At 47.3% G+C, this 22,069-nt stretch overlaps 2 protein-coding genes across 6 annotated transcripts in view; one reads left to right on the top strand and one right to left on the bottom strand.

Moving 5' to 3' along the window:
- ABL2 (ABL proto-oncogene 2, non-receptor tyrosine kinase) overlaps positions 1–22,069 on the bottom strand; it is a gene marked incomplete at its 5' end in the record, with an annotated part of 82,694 nt that overhangs the window by 4,651 nt on the left and 55,974 nt on the right. The window lies entirely within an intron of this gene.
- On the top strand, positions 763–18,420 carry TOR3A (torsin family 3 member A). The gene is given in 10 exon segments (XM_082229094.1): positions 763–886; positions 889–941; positions 1,111–1,181; positions 2,191–2,265; positions 4,772–5,053; positions 6,834–6,935; positions 11,535–11,800; positions 12,845–13,020; positions 14,783–14,907; positions 16,922–18,420. Coding segments are annotated over 10 exon segments (1,518 nt in total). The 5' UTR covers positions 763–769; the 3' UTR covers positions 17,173–18,420.

The following is a 22,069-nucleotide window of genomic DNA, read 5'->3' as shown; positions in this document are numbered from 1 at the left end:
TTCAGGATCTGTCCTTCCAGTGAGGACTCAGGGCTGATTTCCTTCAGAATGGAGAGGTTTGATCTTCTTGCAGTCCATGGGACTCTCAAGAGTCTCCTCCAGCACCATAATTCAAAAGCATCAATTCTTCGGCAATCAGCCTTCTTTGTGGTCCAGCTCTCACTTCCATACATCACTACTGGGAAAACCATGGCTTTAACTATACGGACCTTTGTTGGCATCACCCCCTCATAAATTAGGGGACCGCAGGCGAGTGTGCGGTGGTGACATCGAGTAGGGTAAGGCGTGGGGCTGCAGCCCCTCGGATCCAGGAAGAGGCCACTCCGCCTTCCTTAAGTGGCCCCTCGGCTGTCAGCTGCATTCACAGCCACGGGCTCTTCTGACCGGCAAGGGGACACACAGCACTTTCTAAATTGGGTTTTACTATTCGTGCCATAGCTGTCCACTTCCCCCTTTTTTCAAGGGAAATCCCCTTATTCCGAATAGGATTCCTCGCAAGAAAAGGGAAGAGTTGGCAGCTGGGCTTGGACTCCGGGAATATACAAGGGACCCCTCCCTCCCTCTGCGCGCGTGTCCTTGGCCTGGCAGGGGAGGCGGACACGTCACTGCCCTTCCTTCCTTCTCTCTTTGGGCGCAAGCGCGGCGGACCGGCCTTTCCTGGCGCGCATGCTCCGTTGCTTCTTAGGGCAAGGACCCTTCCCGGCTCCCATCGCCGTTGTCAAGGCGTCTAACTCGGTGCCTTAAAACAAAACAAAGCAACCTTTCTAAAATGGGGCGCGTGAGAGAGAAGCGGGCGGATAGCGGGGATGAAAGCAGGGAGCGCCTGGCGCAAGTTCTGGGCGGAAGCGGCCTCTGCCCTGTCAGGCGCTGCGAGGGACGCCTGCCGTGGGCGCGCGCGGTTCCCATGGCAACAGACGCCGACGGGGAGCGCGCGGAGCGAGGTAAAGGGAGGCGCCGCTTCTCCTCCGCTTCTGCCCCCGAGGTGCTCCGGGCGGGGGGGGGGCGAGGCCGAGGTCCCGGCGGGGCTTCTAGTCCTCATGGAAGGGGGCGAGGGAAGGGAGAAGGGGAGCTGCCCGGGAGGCCATTCACACGTGCGCCCTTCCCCCTCAGGACAGCGGGGTCGCCATGCAGCGGGCGGACTGAGCCTCCGGCAGCCCCGAGGCCGCGAACCTTCTGCGGAGGTGAGAGCGGAGAAGGGGGATCAGGGCCGGATCCAGAGCACCTCTGAAGGCAGCCTGCCTGGGTCGGGAGGGCAGACTCATCCTGGCCAGGGATGAGGGGAGAGGCAGCCCCAAAAACCCCTTCCCCATCCCTGGCAGGAGCAAAGGGACTGTCTCGGGAAACGGGGCTCCCTGGGTCCTACTCGGGTGTATTCTAAAAGCAAAACACAGAGCACTAAAATAGAAACAAAACAGTCCCACCAAATGTCCTCACGCTATTCCCTATTCTTCAGTGCTCCCTCCTCTTGCTGTTTCCCTAAATCTACTGACCATTTCAAAACAAATACATGTAGCTTAAGACAGTATTCATGCCTCTCTCCACTCAGTTTTACAGGGAAAAGGTGGTGTGAAACAGAGTATATCTTGACAGCAAGTGACACTCTAATTCAGGAGTCCAACTTCTTCCTTGTAAATGGGTTAACGGCCACAGATGGAGCAGCTTGCAGCGCAAGCAGAAATGTAGGAACACAGTGTGTGCCTCCTGCAATTTATATCCTTTCCCCCAGGCTAGCATACCTTCTTAAACCGAATCTGAAATCGAATCACATCCCTCACGGTCATACAGTCTATCCATGTGGGTTATATATCCCTTCCAGATACATGCAGCAGCCAACAATCTGTGAGTCAGTGAGCAAGCCAGCCAAAATCAACATTTCGGCATGTCTGCAAACAAAGGACTCGCTCCAGTGCTGCCATTTACATTAACTCAGCCAGAAGATAAGAACTTACTCTGAAATTCACTCACAGATGGTACCTAACACCACAGAATCTAGCGCTGATACGCCCAGGAACCTCACCAAAAATGCTGGAGAGGCTGCACCTCCACATGTGGTGGGAATGCCCCAAAATCCAACCCTTCTGGACAACAGTCATACAATAAATATGCAAAATAACTAAACGGATATTAGAAGTCACCCCAGAACTGGCCCTCTATCACACGATAAAGAGCTCATAACGCACCTACTCTCAGCAGCCAGAAGCATCATAGCTGGACATTGGAGAGACCTGTCAGGAGTAAACATGGACCACTGCTATCAAATTACAGGTAGTTAGCCATGTTGGTCTGCCGTAGTCAAAACAAAACAAAACAAAACAAAACAAAAATTCCTTCCAGTAGCACCTTAGAGACCAACTAAGTTAGTTACTGGAAGGAATTATTTTATTTTATTTATTTATTTTATTTCGTATCAAATTGTATGGGAAATGGCCTTACTAAAAAAGCTAACCAATAAACTGAAGCTGACACACGGACAGATAGAAGAGGACACCATCACCCCTTTAGTACATACACAGCCCAACAAGAATCCACCAACAGCATGTGAATCAATATGGCTAACTTGACCCATACACACAAACAAATCTCCCTGGAGCCAACCAAAGACAACCAACCACACCCTAGGCCAGGCCACCCCCCACTTCTCTCACTATCAAGGAAATATAACAAGCTGATAGAAAGAGAACCTTCCCAAGTGATGCTGACACAACCCCCCCCCCACACACTAAGTAGACGAATATTAGCTACCCCCCCCCTTTTCTTTTGTGAAAGGAATTTTGAGGTCTTAGATATATGTTCAATGTTCATAAGTGTACCAACCAAGCACAGGAAGACCGACCTGGAACCATTTTTGATTCCCAAACTGACCAAGTGTTTTCTCTGCAAGGTCAAAGGAAAATGGAAAAGCCTCCCCATTGTCTTTTCCTTCACAAATCCTGTCTTAAGGGTATGTCTGTGTTTGAATAGGGTGTGAACTTGTGACATGGCCCAGGAACTAAGTATTTATCATTACAAAAGACTGGCAAGGCTCCCCAGGCAATCCAATCTAGTAAGCAGGGTATCCAATCAAGTAACCTGCCAGACAGGAGATAAATAAGGACAGGAGAAAAACAAATTTCAAATTTCTGTTTTAGACCGCCTTTTCTGTGATGTAGGTATGATGTATCTGGGGGGTGGTCTTAGATTACACCCCTTCTGTGATGTATGTAGTATGTATGATGTTTCTGGGGGTGGTCTTGATCTACAGGGTGGCAATTTCAAAAGTCCATATAAGGCCTTGTCCGCCATTGTTCTGGGTTCTCCTTTCCTGTGTGTGAGGGGAGCACCCTGTTGCAACAGATCAATAAAGATCAGGCTTACTAGCTGCTTTGCTTCGCAATATTCTCTGGTTGGCCTCTGTTATTTTCTCCTACCAATAGGGAACCTATGTAAGGACTCTATATGGGCTCTTGGATATCCCATTAGGGAAAAGGGCAATTTTTGTTTACAACACTTTCCAACCTTATACTGCACACAGCACTTAATTACCTCACAATAAATATAACTGATCTGTAGAAAACACAGCCTGAAGATTGAATCTTCCAGAGGGTGACCTCCAGCACGCCATGGTCAGGGAAATGGTGGGAGTTATGGTACTGTTACAAAGGTGGTGCACCACCCCAAATTTCTGCCAAGCAGTAGGAAGATTCCAAAGGGTCCCAGGCACTCACCCAGGGTTGTGTTTCCTTTGGGAAAATCAAGGCACAACAGAGGCTTTAGGAAATATGCTTTATTTTATACATATTAGCACCTGAAGTATTCAGTGGAGGGGCTGCAGAGTTTACAGCAGGTATAGGCAAACTCGGCCCTCCAGATGTTTTGGGACTACAACTCCCATCATCCCTAGCTAACAGGACCAGTGGTCAGGGATGATGGGAGTTGTAGTCCTAAAACATCTGGAGGGCCGAGTTTGCCTATGCCTGGTTTACAGCGTTCACATCTGAATAAGTTCTTGCACAGATGGTGGTTTTCATTAATTAAATTAATTAAAGCTCTGATTAAAACCCCAGCACCCAAGAAAACCTTGCACCTGGGATTTGGGGGGGGGGTCCCTGTTCCCTTGCTAACCCATAGCAGTACAAAACACCTTGGCTGCCCTTGTGTTAGCCTGTTGCAGCAGAACCAACAAGAAATCTTCTGGTAGCCTAAAACTGATTTTGGCAGGAGTTTTCATGGACCTGAGTCCTCTTCACTTTCGCTTTGTCTGTGCTCATTGATTTTTGTTCAGGGTTTTGAATAGAGATGCTAGGCAAAAGAAAGGAGTGTGCATACCTCGGGCAACGATGATTGCTTCAATCCATCCTCCCCCACTGATTCTCCGAAGAAATACAATAAACCTGTCACATGTCTCTTTCGTTGCCCTGTGGGAAACGGATTACAGGAGCATTTCCTCTCTGACTTAAGCTTTGCTGTGTGTCTAGCTAGAAAGCATGTTGCAACTGTGTTTGCATAGGCAAGTCCTTCCTCAGTGCCGGTGTGTCGTCACAAGTAAACAGGCTGTACCCAAGGAAACCCCAATGGGAAGCAGATAGGAAGTGAGGTCACTGTTCCCGGCAAGCAGATTAGGAAGTTAAGTAGCTGCAGGGCTAGGTTTGGTCACAGCAGCTGCCAGAACAAGGCAAAGGGAACCGGCTTTGTGGCTAACGTGCTCCTGTCACCCTCCTTCCCAGCGCCATGGTGTGTAGGGCTTTGCATTACAGCCCTCTGCTGTGTTTGTGCCTCTGCTTTTTGCTGACAGGAGCACAGGGGCAGGCGAGGCAAAGCAAGCCATGGGAGCGCAGAGACGCAGCGCAGAGCTCAGCCTTGCAGGGCAGCGAACACTACGAGCGGTTGAGGAGTCACCTGGGGACCATGAGGGCGCTGTCCAGGAGATATTGGCAGCTCCTGGCCTGCCGGCTGTGGCAGGAGGACTGCGAAGAAGAAGTGGCAGAGAAGAATGAGAGAATGAGGACGGTGATGATGGAGGAGGAGGAGGAAGAAGAGGAAGAAAGAAGAGGCACGGTCATCGTGGAACACCAAGGTAAAGAGATGTCACAGCCTTTCCTTTTCTTCCCGACAGTTGCTTTTGCACAGATTAAAGAGGCAGCTGCTGCTTCTTAGAATTCGTCCTAGCTCACTGAGCAAGGAAGAATATGTGTGCATGTAGTGGATGGTCTGAGCGGTCTCTCAATTCTTCGTTTTGGGCCACATATTAAGACTGCAATCCTATACTCACTTCTCTGTAGCGATTCCCGTTTTTACCTAGTGGAACTTACTTCTAGCATTGCACTGCGTGTTAGTCTCCCTGTGAGTAGTGCGTTTCAGAGCTGTGTATTATGATCAGAGTTAGGGGTTTGTTGCTTTTTAAAAACTGACTTTTAATCATTTTCATATGTTCATCCTGATGCTGTTTTGCATATATTGTACATTGCACTGCACACTTTATAAGGGGAGCAGTGATTACTGTAAGCAAACAATGACCTAATTTGGCTCTGGATAATATCACTCCTGCCTCCAAAAAGTGGCTAGCAGAAATTTAAAAGAGCATATGAAAAGGCAAGTTTTAGTATATAGTTTTCTTTTTCTGTTAATGTATGCCTTTTATTACACAGGTTTATGATTTTTGTAGTGGTTTGTAGGTTCCCTTGAATGCAAGGATTACATAAATAAATCTGGCTAAGAAAGTTTATATAGAATCCTGAGCCATCCAAATCTCACCTTACCTTGGGCTCTGCACTGCAGTCTCCTCAGCTGAGCAAGGCTGCACAAGTTGGAGAGTAAAGTGGCAAAATCTTGTGTAGAGTGGGTCTTACTACTTCAGGCAGCAGGTGCATACTTTTAAAAGTGTGTTCCCTCATCCATAGCTTGAAGTGGTAAAGTCCTTGGCAGGGCATTCCCATCTCCCCCTGCTGCATGCCAGAACAGGCCGTTATTAGTTGTCATACTTCTCAGACGCCTGTGATGATAAATAATTGGATGGTGGGGGAGGCCACCCTCAGATATGGAAAACGTACAGACTGCTTGAGTCTCTTGCTGGACTAGCAGAGGTCTTCACATGTGTTGTTGCTTCTTAATAATGAAAGCCCTAGATGCCTTTTGTAGGGACGCGGGTGGCGCTGTGGTCTAAACCACAGAGCCTAGGGCTTGCGGATCAAAGGTCGGCAGTTCGAATCCCCGCGATGGGGTGAGCTCCTATTGCTCGGTCCCTGCTCCTGCCAACCTAGCAGTTCGAAAGCACGTCAAAGTGCAAGTAGATAAATAGGTACCGCTCCAGCGGGAAGGTAAACGGCGTTTCTGTGCTCTGCTCTGGTTCACCAGAAGCGGCTTAGTCATGCTGGCCACATGACCCGGAAGCTCTCTGCGGACAAACGCTGGCTCCCTTGGCCAATAAAGTGAGTTGTCCGTGACTGGACCTAACAGGTCAGGGGTACCTTTACCTTTAGATGCCTTTTATTAGCACACAGTGTGGCATCCAACAGAAGTGCTAGCAAGGACGTCCGGGGGAGTGGAGCTGAAAGCTTTTGCAAAAAATGCAAGATCAGACAAGTGTCTCTTGTGCCTGCCCTACAAACCCTTGCCATTTCTGGTACCATCAATGGAAGTTGGTGGGGAGAGTGCACCAGCGGCAGAGGTTGCTTTAGGCAAGCCCATTTCGGACATACTTCTTCCATCAAGAATATTAACGGCCAACTTCGCAAAATAGTTGTGAGGATGAATGCAGGGCGGGTGGGTGGGTGGTGGAGAGACATGACCTGCTTGAGTCGTGGGCACTGGGGTAGCTCCCGGCTTTCCTTCCCAAAACTGGCTTGCCTTTCTCCTAGGGTGGAGCTTGCCCATGGTGAGGGAGATGGTCTCCAGCTGGTACTGCAGCTTTGGCAAGTGCTGCGCAACGGGAGACTGCAGAGTGACCAACAACATCACAGGTGAGGACTGTGTTTCCCCTGGCACCCTGAGTATTTCACATACGCCCTGCATGAACTGCCTTTGGGACACTAGCACCTGGTGCCCATCAGAGCTGCTGGGGCAGCCCAGCAACTAAGGAGGTCATGTGGGGTAGGGGTGGGCAGGGGCAAGGGCATAGGCACAAGGTCAAGGAGGTCAGATTTTCCTCCCCACCCTGCCTTGCAAGGACAGTCTGGACACTGAAGCATTGCAGTCGTACTTATACTTAACACCGATGTCAACATAAAAATGAGGGTAAGACCCACAGTACAAGTGGAGCTCATTTCAGAATAAGATGCAGACAATTCCATTAGTAAACACAGCTAAGTCTGTCCTGTAAAATAGCTAGAAACACCACAAAGCAAGCGCTGGTTTATTTCACTTGTCTGAGAATAAATCATGTTAAGGCTACACTCCTTATTACCGCTACACCAAAAAGGAGGATGACAACAATAGTAATGGTAATAATCACCATTTATGAAGACTGTAAATAGAAAAAGATTTGCTCCCAACAAAAATAATGAACACATTTATTGTGTTCTGGCTAGAGTGGGTTTTTATGCCACAAAAGTCATGTCTACTCAGAAGAAAGTGCCAAGGAAGTGGGGCTTAGGATAGCAGCATAAACTGCAACTCTTAATTTTCTCTGTTTAATCCTGTGAGCACTGGTGAGTAAGAAGTTCTAAGTCCCCAAAATAACTCTCAGATAGAAAGAAGCCTAGCAGATAAAAGGCACCCTGGAAATGTTCAGCTGCAGTGTCCCTGTTCTGCCTCTTACAGGTGAAGAAAAACTACATTTTTCTGAAATGCAGATGTACTCCAGATGTTGCTGAACCCCAGCCCCAGCCAGTGGGGTCAGTGATCAGGAATGCTGGGAGTTGTAGTTCAGCTACACCTGGGTGGCTTTTTCATAGGATACCCACCTCTATTTTGAGTCTCACAGTGAAAGAATTAAGCACAACCCAGCCTCTCTCACTAAAACCTGTGGATTATATAAAAAAATCTTAAATGATGACTATCATTTTCGGGATAAAATAGGAAAGATTCAAAATTCCATACCCAGTTACATGGAAGTAAGTCCCACTAAATTCAGTGGGGGTCACTTCTGCGCAGACATGTTATAGAGTTGCACAGGAAGACAGAACTCTTATTGTGAGGAAGCACCAGCATATATATATATATATATATGCAGGTTTTGGTGTCTTCGGGTGTCTTCCCGTGTAAGAGTCGGGGTGTCTCCCGAAGACACGGGAAGACACCCGAAGACACCAAAACCTGCATTCCTATACCCGTGAAAATCTACGAAAGCATATATATATATATATATATATATATATATATATATATATATTTGGGGGGGGGGAATTCCAGACCTGAACCCTTTTGCCATATTTCCTGCCTGCAAGAAGAGACCACTGTTCTCATTGTGCAAAATCAGGGATTCCCTTGCACGACAAACTGGAGGGTGGGCGAGTAAGGAGCATTTGCCTAGGACTGACTAGTAGCACATGCAGAGTAACCTGCCCTGCCAATTCCCAGCTAAATACCGTATTTTTCGCTCTGTTACACGCACCTAACCATAACACGCACGTAGTTTTTAGAAGAGGAAAACAAGAAAAAAAATATTCTGAATCAAATGTTGTACTAAACTATTTAATAAACAACCGGTATATCAGAATCATATTACAACCATGTAAAGTGAACAGCAGTCAACAGTGGCATTAAGAACCATCATCACTGTCATTAACAAATGAAGAGAGAATTTTAGGTTCGAGTACTCTTCTAGTCTTCTGTGAACCCCAAGGACTCATCACAGCAGCCAACACCTATGGGCATAGGTGCCTTCACCCCCCCCCATTAAATATTTGAAGGAGTCATCCCCCACCCCCCATTGTAGTATGTGAGGTGGGGCTTACCTGGCTGCCCCCCAATATTTTTTGAAGTTGGAAGAGGGAGGGAGGGAGGGAAGGAAGAGAGAGGGGGAACTCACATTTGTGCAGCTGCCTTGCCTCCAACCGGAGCAAAAAGAGGAGGAGACGACTCAGGGACATGAGCCTTGTAAGCCGCTTTGTTTGAATTTACCGGTGAGGTGCTGGGGGAGGGACGGAAGGGGATGCCCTCTTTGTCCCTCCTTCCGGCTCATTGTAAAGAAAGCAGAGTAAGAGCAGCTTACATTTGTGTAAGGGAGAGCCATAGAGCAGGCAGACACTGAGAAAGAGAGGCTGTCTCCCTTTCCCCACCTTGGCTTTTACACGCTGCACGCAGCTCTTGCCGGCTCCCGAGCTGCCTCCCTTCTCCCACCTCGCCAAAAAGCCATAGAGCAGGCAGACAGGAGGAAGAGAGGCTGTCTCCTGACACTCAGCTGTTGCTCAGCTGTTGCTGGCTTCTCAGCGAGCCATGCGAAGGAAGAGAGGCTGCCGAACAGCCAGCAAGAGCGGCTCCTCCTGCCTGCATTCACTCCATAACGCGCACACACATTTCCCTTTACCTTTTAGGGGGGAAAAACTGAGTGTTATGGTGCGAAAAGTACGGATTTTGGGAGGTGCTTCCTCCAGAAGCCCTTGACCTCAGGATCAAACACACTACAAGCCCTGCCATCTCTCTCTCCCTCTGTTGAGCAAATACAAAGGGAATCCTCCTCTCCTGATAAGAAGGGATTGAATGGGAGGCCTGCCGTTTTTTTGAAAACTGTTTCCTCACCCTGCCAACCAAGCCTCCCTACCTCAGTTGGTTAGTGTGTGGTGCTGATAACGCCAGGGTTGCAGGTTCGATCCCTGTATGGAACAGCTGCAAATTTATACATTGCAGGGGTTGGACTAGATGATCCTCAGAATCCCTTCCACCTCTACAATTCTATGATTCTATTTCTCTCCCTCTAAACCCCTTAATTAGGCACCCGGGTGGCGCTGTGGGTTAAACCACTGTGCAGCTTGGGCTTGCCGATCAGAAGGTCGGCGGTTCGAATCCCTGCAACGGGGTGAGCTCCTGTTGCTCGGTCCCTGCTCCTGCCAACCTAGCAGTTCGAAAGCACATCAAAGTGCAAGTAGATAAATAGGTACCGCTCCGGCGGGAAGGTAAACGGCATTTCCGTGCACTGCTCTGGTTTGCCAGAAGTGACTTAGTCCTGCTGGCCACATGACCCGGAAGCTGTACACTGGCTCCCTCAGCCAATAGAGCGAGATGAGCGCCACAACCCCAGAGTTGTCCGCGACTGGACCTAATGGTCAGGGGTCCCTTTAGCTTTAAGCCCCTTATTTATTTCCCCTCCCCGCAAAAAAACACACCCATAGATAATGAAATAAGTTTCAAGTCTCTGCCTGTATGTACCTGGCACATTTTATCATGTCACCCAAACAAAATAAAACATGATAACAGCCAGCTAACCAACACTCACAAACATTCTCTTCTCCTCATCCATCAAAATGCAAGGTGGGACTTAGAAAAAGCCCCCACCCCATGCCCAAAGACTGCCAAGTCATTGAGGGGTGAATTTAAACCATGTTCATCCCTTCTGCCTCCTCCCCATGAAATCTTTCCCTCCTCCCACCCCCAAAATAATATTTTATTGACTCACAAAACAAGTTGTTTCCACACTCATTTGTCTCCTTGCCTTCTGCGCCACACATTGATGTTGTATACATCAGCCCACATCAATTGTGCAGACTCAGGAAGAACCTATGGTTGTGACTAGGCTTCAGGGACAAAGCCCAGCTGATTTGGTAATGCTAATTGTGTTGCATGTTAATTCCTGTACCCTGATTGGCTGGATTGCCAATCAGGTTGGGAACGCACACCTGGTTTACCATTTGCCTCCTACATCCTAACAGCCTGGGAATGGCAGTGAACTTGCTGTTGCGGTTTGGCCAACAAGTGAGTAGTTTCCTCAGAGCTTTCTGTGGCTACAAATAACCCTTGTAAAACACAAAGGCTCCAATTCAGCTGAAATCAGCTGCAATTAAATCCCAAGGAAATAAATGGACAGAGTTTTCATTATTAACTTTGTCCCACTGGGACAATGGGCCCTAATTCAATTGCGTTTAAAAAAACCACAAAGTGGAGACTCTCAAATGAAGCCTGTTGTGGTCTTTCATCTTTTTAGGACTGAACAGATACCCCTTTGAATATCTCAAGTTGTCTAGCAATACAAATGATTCTGTGACAAAGAAAGCTGGGGGAATTATACAAATTTGCCAGATCTCCTCTTATTTTGCATGGATTAGTCTGCTGCTGTTCTTTTAACAATTTTACATTTATCCTCCTGCTGCTAATCACTGGTAAACTCAAGAGATTACAAAACTCAAGAAACACCATTACTAACCACTGGAAGCCCATTTTCTGCTCACCTGCCCTTGCCCAGTTTCCCAGCAGTATTGGTGTAACTTGTTTAAAGGAAGATGAAGGTCTTTGAAAGGTGGAGTTTGTGACTTCTCTACAGTTCTATGGAATCATCACACACTTGCACCCAGAGACCTCCTCTTAAGTGATGAATTTCTAGCAATACTGCCCTCCTTCCATTGTGCCTTTTCTCTCAACCACAAAATGATATGCAAAGGATTTCATTCCCTTTTATTCACCACCAGGGTTGGAGCTGGAGCTGGGCAGGCGACTCCATGGGCAACACTTAGCAAAAGATGTTGTTCTGAAAGCTGTTCAAGGCTTCCTGGAAACCCCTCAGCCAGAGAAAGCCTTGGCCCTTTCCTTCCACGGCTGGTCTGGCACAGGCAAGAACTTCGTGGCCCGGATAATGGCAGAACACCTTTACCAGGATGGCTTGAAAAGTGACTGTGTCAAAGTCTTCATCTCACCATTTCACTTCCCCCATTCCAAGTATGTGGATATTTACAAGGTGAGGGGAATTTTTCTCAGAAGATAATTAACCAGTGTACTGATTGTTTTGATGTTTCAGTGTTGAATGAGTGTCCCTCTTTGCTCCTCAATTCTTAACTTTTGTAAAGTGCCATCATAGAACTGTGGCAGAATTCTAACCTTACAGTGCAGCCTCCCTCCTCTCCCAAATCACTTTTTGTCTGCATTTGCCTACACCCCACCCCCACGGTGATGTGGCTTGTAATTAAAACCATTTTGTGCCACTCAGCTTTTATGATTTTATACTGGCTTCATGACATGACTTTCTTTTTCGTTGCTCAATTTATTGGCTTCAAGTTTTTATTGTTTGATAGCTTGTACTGCAATAACTGGCCATGCAAGGTTTATTCCTTAAAACAGGGGAGGAGAGCCTGTTGGGATTCAAGCCATTATCAGGAGAAACTGGCCACTCTCCAGGCAAGGTCAGCTTGAATCACCGGTTGACCTCCCTGTCTGTATTCTCCGGCAGGATCCAGGCAGAGGTCACGATCGGCGATCCTCCTCAGTGTGAGGAGAACACACCACTCTTTCCTGCCCCCCCCCCAGGCAGGGGAAAGAGATAGACAGAAACGTATTTACATGCCTTTATTTCTGTCTTTGCAGTGTTACAGAAAAACACGTCTGCTCTCTTCAAACTCCAACAGCAGAGAGAGAAACTCCACCTACTGTACTTCCTGTACAGCTCATATTACACTCTGAGCTAATTCCGGTGCTTCGCACTGTGAATAGACTGTCCCTTTGTTTCCCACGGAAACAGTCCCAACATTCCCATTATGTTTTGCTTTCAAGCTGCCAGCTCGCGGCCGCATTGCTTCTATATCGTAACAGAGCCTGCAGTCTTTAGATTTTGCTGGACAACCACCACTTCCTTCCCCGACCATTGACTGGGGCCAATAGGAACTGGAGTGTAGCAAAATCCAGAGAACCAAAGGCCCTCTTCACCCTGCCCTAAAAGGTGGGGAATAAATCCTATGAAATTCATTTCCTGCTGCGAGACTCATGCCTGTCTCCTTTGGCTGCTCAGGTTCAGCTCGCAAAGCAGATCAGTGAGACGGTCCAAGGGTGTGAGCAGTCACTGTTCATCTTTGATGAGGCAGAGAAGCTTCACGATGACCTCCTAGATGGCTTGAAACCCTACATGGATCACTACGACAGCATTGATACAGTGGATTACCGGAGATCCATCTTCTTATTCCTCAGGTGATTACCTCCCCTCTTTTTTTGTAGTCGATGTACCAGAGAGGGGTCTCTTTTTCCATATGTGAGTTTCCAATATGTGAGTTTGAAGAGAAGTTTATAAGCTTGTTCAGGTGAAAACCTTGGGATGCATCCATCTTTCCCAAGCAGTTCCTCTCCCTGCCGTAGGCGACATGCTGCAGATCCTCAGGAAAACCTCCAGTGCTGGCCAGCTTAGCAGTTTGATGCAATAAGCAATATCTGCTGTGAAATATCCAGCGGGTTCCATCCCAAAATATGCAAGCAGAAGGACATGCATTTCTGTTTGGGGTGGGTGGGGGAAGAGTTGTATCAGTCTCAAAAGAAACTGCTTTTCTGAATCCATATCCAAGACGAGGCCTTTGAATCGCGTTGAGAACTTTACCTACTCTCGCTGAAATCTGAATTGCTCTTGGTACTCATCCTTATCTACGAAAAAGAATGTGGAAATGTCTGTTTTGATAGCTTGTTGTCCCTTGATGTCTGGTGCTTTGAAGCTGTTGGGATTTGTGCCAGTTTTTTTGCTGACTTTTGGGGGGTAGGTTGGAGTCGGGCCAAGAGTTGCGTGCTGTTCAGCATCTCCTGCAAACACAGCTGGGGATTTGCTAACATGCAGCTGCCCAGGACTATGTCAACCTCCAGCCGGGGCTGTGGAACCATATCACTGCCATGTCCTCTGCCCTCCTGGCTGCATCCCCAATACAAAAGGAGATATATTGCAATGGCTGAAGGTGCAAACCAGGTATTGCTGGTTTAAATCTCCCTTCAGCCTTCATTTTCTCACCTGCAGGCTACGTTAAGTGCTCTGAACACAGGCCAAGCTAGCTGTACCATTGTGTTTTCCTCTGCGCGGGGGGGGGGGGGGTCAGGTTGGCCACCACCAAGGGCACAGGCCTGGAAGGGGGAAATTGCGCCTCTGCGCTCTGGCTCGGAGCCTGCCTGCTTGCCCATGCGCTCTCCTTGCCAAGGCTTGCCTAGCTCCACCTCTGCACCCTATGTGCTCCATGCTAGACTTTCCATGACCTTCAGGGTAGGGAAGGGGTCTACTGAAGCCAGGGAACAGGGCATGCCTCCTACCCCAAGTGTAAGCCAGGAGACCAACCATTTCCAACATAAATTATTTTTTAAAAAAAGATATTTATTAAAGTTTTTAAAATATAACAATAAAAATGAAAAATAAAGGGGGAAAAAACAAAATACAAAATACAACATAAAAACAGTTAAAAAACAAACAATTTTCCATAACATATCTTTCTTACGCTTATTTCCCCAGACCTCCTCATACCTCCCTTCTTTGTATTCCACTTCAATTTGTTAGTTCAGCAAATCCTTACCATTAAGCTTTTACCAATTTGTAAACTTTTTTTCTTTCGTATCTGCATTACAGCTGGAAACCCCTTAATTTCTTTCCAACATTCTTCTAACATTCATCAATTTTACAACATTTCTGTAAATAGTCTTTAAATTTCTTCCAGTCCATTTCCAACATAAATTATTACACAGACAGCTGCTGGCGATTTTCTTAAGAGATGTAGCCCCTCCATGCAACCTGCTATAGCACCTTCTATTCTTGCATCTGCGCATGGAAGTTAACTAGGACTTTCCCAAAGTTGCTGATCCCTGGTTTGGGACCTTTGTCACGATGGTTGAACGCAGAACAGGTTGTGTGGCAAAGTTATTTTCCCTAGCTGTGGCCTCCTCATTCTGTCGGTCCAACTCAAAAATAATTCTCTCTCTTCCCTCTCAGTAACACCGGCAGCAACATCATTAATGAGGTGGCTCTTGATTTCTGGCGTGCCGGTCGAGCCAGAGAGGAAATAACCATGGATTCCTTAGAACAGTACCTACGGACGGAGCTGCTGGAGTCCACAGGTGAGACGCCCCTGGATCCTGACACAGTAGGCAGGATTTGCGAAGTTCTCTTTCCCCGTAGTGTTCTAAGGGACTGCTTCACGCATCACCAAAGAATCAACATTTTCCTGTAGACACTGCATTGTGAACCTGTATCAAAGCATTTGTTGCAAAAACACATGCTTCATATGTGATGATGGCTTACATCAAGGGTGGGGAAGCTCCAAGGTTGCGGAATTCGTCAAGATGGGGCTGATGGGAGCTGCACTCGCCCATCCCTGGTTTAAGTGTGCATCTGAAAACGCAAGGAGATGGCATATCCTGTCAAGGACGCATGCTGTGGTCAGCCAGTGTCTACTGACACATAATCCCCACAACAAAGTGAGCTCCCATTGCTCTGTCCCTGCTCCTGCCAACCTAGCAGTTCGAAAGCACACCAGTACAAGTAGATAAATAGGTACCGCTGCAGCGGGAAGGTAAACGGTGTTTTTGTGTGTTCTGGCTTACGTCACGGTGTTCTGTTTTGCCAGAAGTGGCTTAGTCATGCTGGCGACATGACCTGGAAAGCTGGCTGTGGACAAACGCCTGCTCCCTTGCCTTTACCTGGGGGTGCAGGGCACCAGGGCGCAGAATTCTGGGGGGTGACAGGGGCCCTCTCTTTGGCGACTCCATCTCCAGTGCCGCCACCACCACCTCTGAGACCGAGCAACGACCGCCACCACCACCACTGCCCGGAGCCCCGGCTGAGGGAGGAGGACAAGGAAGGAGCAGAGGGGAAAGCTGCGGCTCCCGCGGAGGACAAGGGGCGGCAGCAGCAGTGAGGGCCATCGCCATACCTCGCAGCAGCAGCGGTGCCTCAGGCCAAGTCCGAGTAGGGCTTGGCATCGAAGCAGCAGCCACTGGCGCAGCAGATACCTTGGGAGAAGCTGTGCCTGGAGGAGCAGGAGGCAGAATAGACAGCGAGGCGAGTCCCATCTCAGCCTCTCCCCTCCCTGCCCAACAGACGGACCCTTCAGGCCGGCAAAGGGCCGCACTGTAACCCCTCCCCTGGCGCCGGGGGGGGGTCAGCTCCGCCAGATGTGCGCACTCCTTTCCCGCCTGGGGAACCTGCAGCCCACCACGGTGCAGGCTTCCCTTCCTCCAGGCCGCCCTAAATTTGGGGGCGCTGGCTAGATCTTTGCACCCCGGCACCGCATATGCTAAAGACGGCCCTGCTCCCTCGGCCTGAAAGCGAGATGAATGCCGCAACCCCATAGTCACCCTAGACTGGACATAACCATCCAAGGGTCCTTTACCTTTTTTTTACCTTTACTGACACATAATGTCAAGAGCTCCTTTGGATAAAGCAGCGCTTGCTGGAGCAGCTATAAATTCACTGGAAATGTTAACTGCATTGCTAAAATCCATGCTTCCTTCCTCTGTTAAACCACAGAGCCTAGGACTTGCCAATCAGAAGGTCGGTGGTTCGAATCCCCGCGACAGGGTGAGCTCCTGTTGCTCGGTCTCTGCTCCTGCCAACCTAGCAGTTCGAAAGCACGTCAAAGTGCAAGTAGATAAATAGGTACCGCTCTAGCGGGAAGGCAAACGGCATTTCTGTGCACTGCTCTGGTTCGCCAGAAGCGGCTTAGTCATGCTGGCCACATGACCTGGAAGCTGTATGCCAGCTCCCTTGGCCAATAAAGCGAGATGAGCGCCACAACCCCAGCTGGCCACGACTAGACCTAATGGTCAGGGGTCCCTTTACCTTTACTTTTTATGCTTCCTTCCCACTGTCTCTCCTGCTCTTCCCCTTCCCTTGTCTTCTCCTGCTGCCAAAATTTAGACTGTTAAGATCTCTGGGAGAGCATTCTATCTGTTTTGTTACTCCACTAAAGGCCACGTACGCTGATGTTCCTGTACAAACAACCCATGCCCAACTCAGCTAGGAAAGCAGCAGTCTTTCCTAGCCAGTTTCTGTGGCAACCTGGAGACACAATACCTTGGGGGAAAGGGAGGAAAATTGTCTTATGCTCCCCTTCCACTTCTTTTCCTCCAGATGAGGGTTATGCCCACAACCGCCTTCTGGAAGAGAATCTCATAGACTTCCTGGTACCCTTCCTGCCCTTGGAGTTCCGCCACGTGAAGCTGTGTGCCAGAGATGCTTTCCTTGCCAGGGGCCTTCAGTTCACCGAAGAGGCACTGGATGAGGTTGCAAGGATGATGGTGTTTGTCCCCAAGGAGGAGAAACTTTTCTCAGCCCAGGGTTGCAAGTCAGTCTCTCAGCGTATAAACTACTTCCTTCCCTGATGTTGTCGGAGTTTGGCTGCACAAAGGGCTGCAATGCAACCTGCTCTACTTCCTCTTCCACAGGAATCGAGAGGTGTTTACTTCACTGACACCGGGCATTAAATCCCCTACAATGTGGGGGCTGCTGGACTGGGGGAACGCAATAATTCTGAAGCCTGTGGAGGAACATGCGTCAGCAAGTGAAGACATTGCCAATGAGTAGGCACTATGCAGCAGGAATCAACATCAATGGTGCTGTTGAAAAGGACATTTTCATGCGCTGCTTTGGAATAAATGGTGGGCATTTAGGCAGGTCCTGAGGCAGAGAAACTACAGCAGCAAGTAGAGTTGAACGCTGCTTCCTTTTTGTCTTGAAGACTGAGATTTCTTTTGGCGGTTATCTGAAAGGAGACATGACATCCTCCTCTGCCCCTTTAGGGGTGTGACTGAATAAGGAGCTGGAATATTTGCTTACAATGCAAGAAATGCCTCCGAGTTATTGCATGAATGAGGGGACTTGCCCTGAACTTGGAGAGGTAGTACTTACCTTCACAGTACTTAATAATCGGCTTTTAAAGGATGCGGGCATACTGCAGCAAGTAATCTGCTGCAACGTTTTGGCTAATGTGCTTCCCTGTATATCTGTACACCATGGAGAATGCACATTTGCAATTTTTGATTTTTAATCTGCTAAGGGACTTAAATCCAGGACACCATCAGGGTGTACTCAACTCAAAGTCTGTGTGTTGTGTTGGATGGGTATGGGGTGGGAGGCAGCGACAAGTGCCAAAAGCTCAGCGCGGAAGTTGAGCAATAAAGCTTAGTCAGTGTGAGATAAAAAGCAAACACTGTTTGCATGAGCCAACGTTCACTGGTTTTGCAAACCTGCATCTTTCTGAATTTAAACTTGGCACCGTTACCCATTTCTGCCACAATACAAAGCACAGGGTGGTCAAGCTTGGCATCCTGAGGCTTGTTCTGGCCCACTTTGGACGTACTTTAGAGAGTGCAGCAGCCTCACATTGGCCAGGTGTGTCCTCCTGCTTAGCCCACCTTAAAGAGATGCAGTGCTTGCTTGGCAGGGAGGAACACAGGCCAGAATGATAAAGGAATTTAGTAATGAGCTAACATTTCAAGCCTCCACACATAAGCCCTGGGCAAACATTAACCCATGCATGGACATCAACCAGTCCTAGAGGCAGCTCAAGCATGCCTGGTGGGTGAGGCTGGTACAATTTCATTTCCTCACAATACAAACTTGTAAATTAATCCAAACTATTCCTCTGGTTTAGGGTGGGCAGCAGAAGAGGCTAACCCATGGCTTGTGCACTGAATCTAACTTCCTCTTGAGCTATTTTAGTGTCCTCAAGACCCTCAATAATTTGGTGCCAACCTTTTATTAGGTTTCCCCCCCCAAACTGTTCTGCTCTGTGCCATAGTCTGCTGTGGTGTGCAGCTTCCTCATTCTTGAAAACTTGCATCTGAAGCACTTGCTAAAAATAAAACAGCAGGAACCACCCGAATCACCCTTTCTTCTGCACTAGAAAAGTCCCTCTTGCTCTCATGGCGAAGCAGAGCTGTAGAATCACTGCAGTGCTCTAAGATTGCTGTCTTAATGCTGCAAGGTTGAGTGAGACCCAGAGAGGGCTCACCACAAAGTTGAGACATGGCTATGGAAAGCCCAGGCATACAAGCTTGCTCATTGGGTCAGCACTTCACACATACTTGGGAAATGAACAGAAACAAGGACTTATTGGAAAATAAAACCCCAAGGTGGCTGTCACCGATCGAAGCGAAAGCCCTGAAAAAGCTCAATATGGAGGTCAAATGGCCGAAATATTGGGAAATATTGGAACAAGATGGAGATAGATTGAAATTGCAGAGTTTTGAAAAACTAAAAAACAAAGTGCGTGATTGGCTTCATTATTATCAGATAATGGAGGCATATAAATTGGACAAGAAAATCGGCTTCCAGGTGGAAAAATCAAAATTAGAAACAGAACTGTTAGAACCTAAAACTAAGAATTTGTCAAAGATGTATAACTTGCTGTTGAAATGGAATACTCAGGATGAAACGGTGAAATCTGCTATGATTAAATGGGCACAAGATGTTGGACATAACATTATGTTTGCTGACTGGGAACAGTTATGGACCACAGGTATGAAGTTTATGGCATGTAATGCCTTAAGAGAGAATATTATGAAAATGATATACAGGTGGTACATGACTCCAGTCAAGCTTGCAAAAATCTACCATTTGCCCGATAATAAATGTTGGAAATGTAAAGAAACTGAAGGTACATTCTTTCACCTTTGGTGGACGTGCCCAAGGATTAAGGCTTTCTGGGGGATGATACATAATGAATTGAAAAAGGTATTTAAATATACCTTCTTGAAGAAACCAGAGGCCTTTCTCCTGGGCATAGTCGGCCAATTGGTGTTAAAGAAGGACAGAACTTTCTTTATGTATGCCACAACAGCAGCAAGAATACTTATTGCAAAGTATTGGAAGACACAAGAACTACCCACCCTGGAAGAATGGCAGATGAAGGTGATGGACTACATGGAATTGGCTGAAATGACTGGCAGAATCCGAGACCAGGGAGAAGAGTCGGTGGAAGAAGATTGGAAGAAATTTAAAGACTATTTACAGAAATATTGCAAAATTAATGAATGTTAGAATGATGTTGGATTGAAGTTAAGTGGTTTCTAGCTGTAATGGTATAAAAGAATATGGAAAAATTGGATTTTTAACAGGTAAAAATTTAATGTTATAATATATTAAGATTAAAGATCAGGATAAAATAAGGAGGGAAAGGAATTGCTGAACTAATAAATTGAACTGGAATACAAAAAAGGGAGGTATGAGGAGGTCCGGGAAACAAGCAAATGAAAGATAAGTGACAAAAAGATGGAATTGTTTTTAACTGTTTTTTATTTTGTATTTTTTCTTTTTCATTATGTAATATTGTGAAAACTTTAATAAATATTTATTAAAAAAACCAAAAACGGAAATGAACAGAAAAACACACTCCTGCCCAAGCTCTGGTTGCTACAAGATGAAAACAATCGTCCAAGTCCTCTTCCATCACTCTGGTTCTTCTCTCTCTCTTGGCAGGGAAAATAGCTTGTCATTAGTTTGTTTCTTTGCTTTACCAGCACATCATGGTTCTAGCTTATTAGAACAGAAATATGCATTTTACTTCCTTTGAACCTGTCTCTCATAGGGCTGGAAAATCCAACTGCTTTCCTGAGCACAGACAAAGTGCGAGAGCCACAGCAGGGGTGGGGGGCAGCAATGACGACAGAGAAGCTTTAAAAGCCTCAAAGTACAATAGCTGGAAAGCGCACTGAGATAGCCCCCAAGATGAAGAGGTGGTCAGGCATTCCGCTACAGGAGGCACTTGTGGAAAACGTGGGGAGGGGGCAGAATTAACATGTTCAGACAACTTATCATTGTAAAAGCAACAAATCCATGTTTATCCCTTCTATGGAAGTAAAAGGTGAAAAAACCCACACTACTACTAGTTTCTAATTATGAATTATTATAAACACCATTAAATTATTTGAATTGTGAAAATAATTCCCGGGTCTTCATTTCTGTTAACTCAAATTCGTTCTAAAATTATTTGTCGTAGGAACTGCCGCTTGGCTTTGGGCTTACCCATTTCAGCCATGGTGACTTTGGCACATGGCTCCTACAGAGCTTGCAATGGGACAACATAGACTCCGAGATGTGGCAAACAGATCTAGCATTGACATGTACCGAAGCTCCACAGTTTGGCAGAAAACCTGTGGGTTCAATTGCTTCTGCACCTCTGGCACCACTGAGTGGCAGAGCCAGTCTGCTACCACATTGTTGACTCTGGCCAAATACTCTGCTCTCAAAGACGCTAGATGCTTTTCTGCCCACATGAATGGTTTTTCTGCCTCTCAATTCTGCTTTTTTGACCAGGTCCTGGCCTCCTTGTTGACATAGGCATGGGCAGCAGTTTTGTAGGTCCACGCCAGCAGGTGCTGATCCTAGAACATCCGAACAGAGGCCCTGAATCACTGACTCCTCCAGGTGTGCTCCTCAGGTAATGACTGGCATCTGTCATAAGAACCAGCCTCCGTGGCTCCTGAAGACTTACTCCTGAAAAATGATGGGGGTGCAGTTAGCAGTGTAGCACCTCCTTCAACGTAGGAGGCATAGAGAGTAGTATCTGTTCTTTCTGGATGATCTAGTTCTGAAAGGGGAGCACTTGCTGCAGCAACCTGGAGTGAAGTCTTGCGCATGGCACTAGGTTGTGGGCGCTCACCAAAAGGCCTTGTAGATGAGCCAGAAACATCAGATCCTCAGGATACCTGCAGAGCAGGTCTTTTCCACGCTCTCGTCATGATATGAACCTTTCCATCACCACATCCCGGAGGGGAAGGTTCTGTAGTAGACAAACCTTAGGTAATTATTCTGGTGGCAATGTGGAGACAAGCCTCAGAGAGGTCTACATACCATCCAGTCACCCTCTTTTAATGCCTCTATGGTTGACCATATTGTTTCAATTTTGAACAGGTTTTTTTTTTAACCCATTTGTTTAGTTATTTGAAGTCTAGAATTGTGCAAATGTCTCCATGGTGTTTGGCACCAAGGATGCGATTAAAGATATTCCAGATCTCCCAGAAGAGGAGCAGAACCTAGGGCTCTGATGTCCAACAAGTGTTGAGTGGTCCATCAGTAAGCCTGATGTTTTACTGGATTTCTGGAATGAGAGGTTGGGACAAACCGATCCTGAGGTCAAATTGTATGGCATTTGGATACCGTCTCTATCACTCACCTCTCTGTTGTTATGTGGGACCAGAGATGGGCAAAGGAGAGGAGCCACTGGGCCCTAAGACACCCCCCTGTTGTAGTCATGCTGAGCTGGCCGCCTTGGCCCCT

Source organism: Podarcis vaucheri (assembly GCF_965113315.1).
Source record: "Podarcis vaucheri genome assembly, chromosome: 6".
Lineage (NCBI taxonomy): Eukaryota > Metazoa > Chordata > Lepidosauria > Squamata > Lacertidae > Podarcis > Podarcis vaucheri.
The sequence above is the reverse complement of the archived record's forward strand: the minus strand, read 5'-3'. Positions and strand labels throughout refer to the sequence as shown.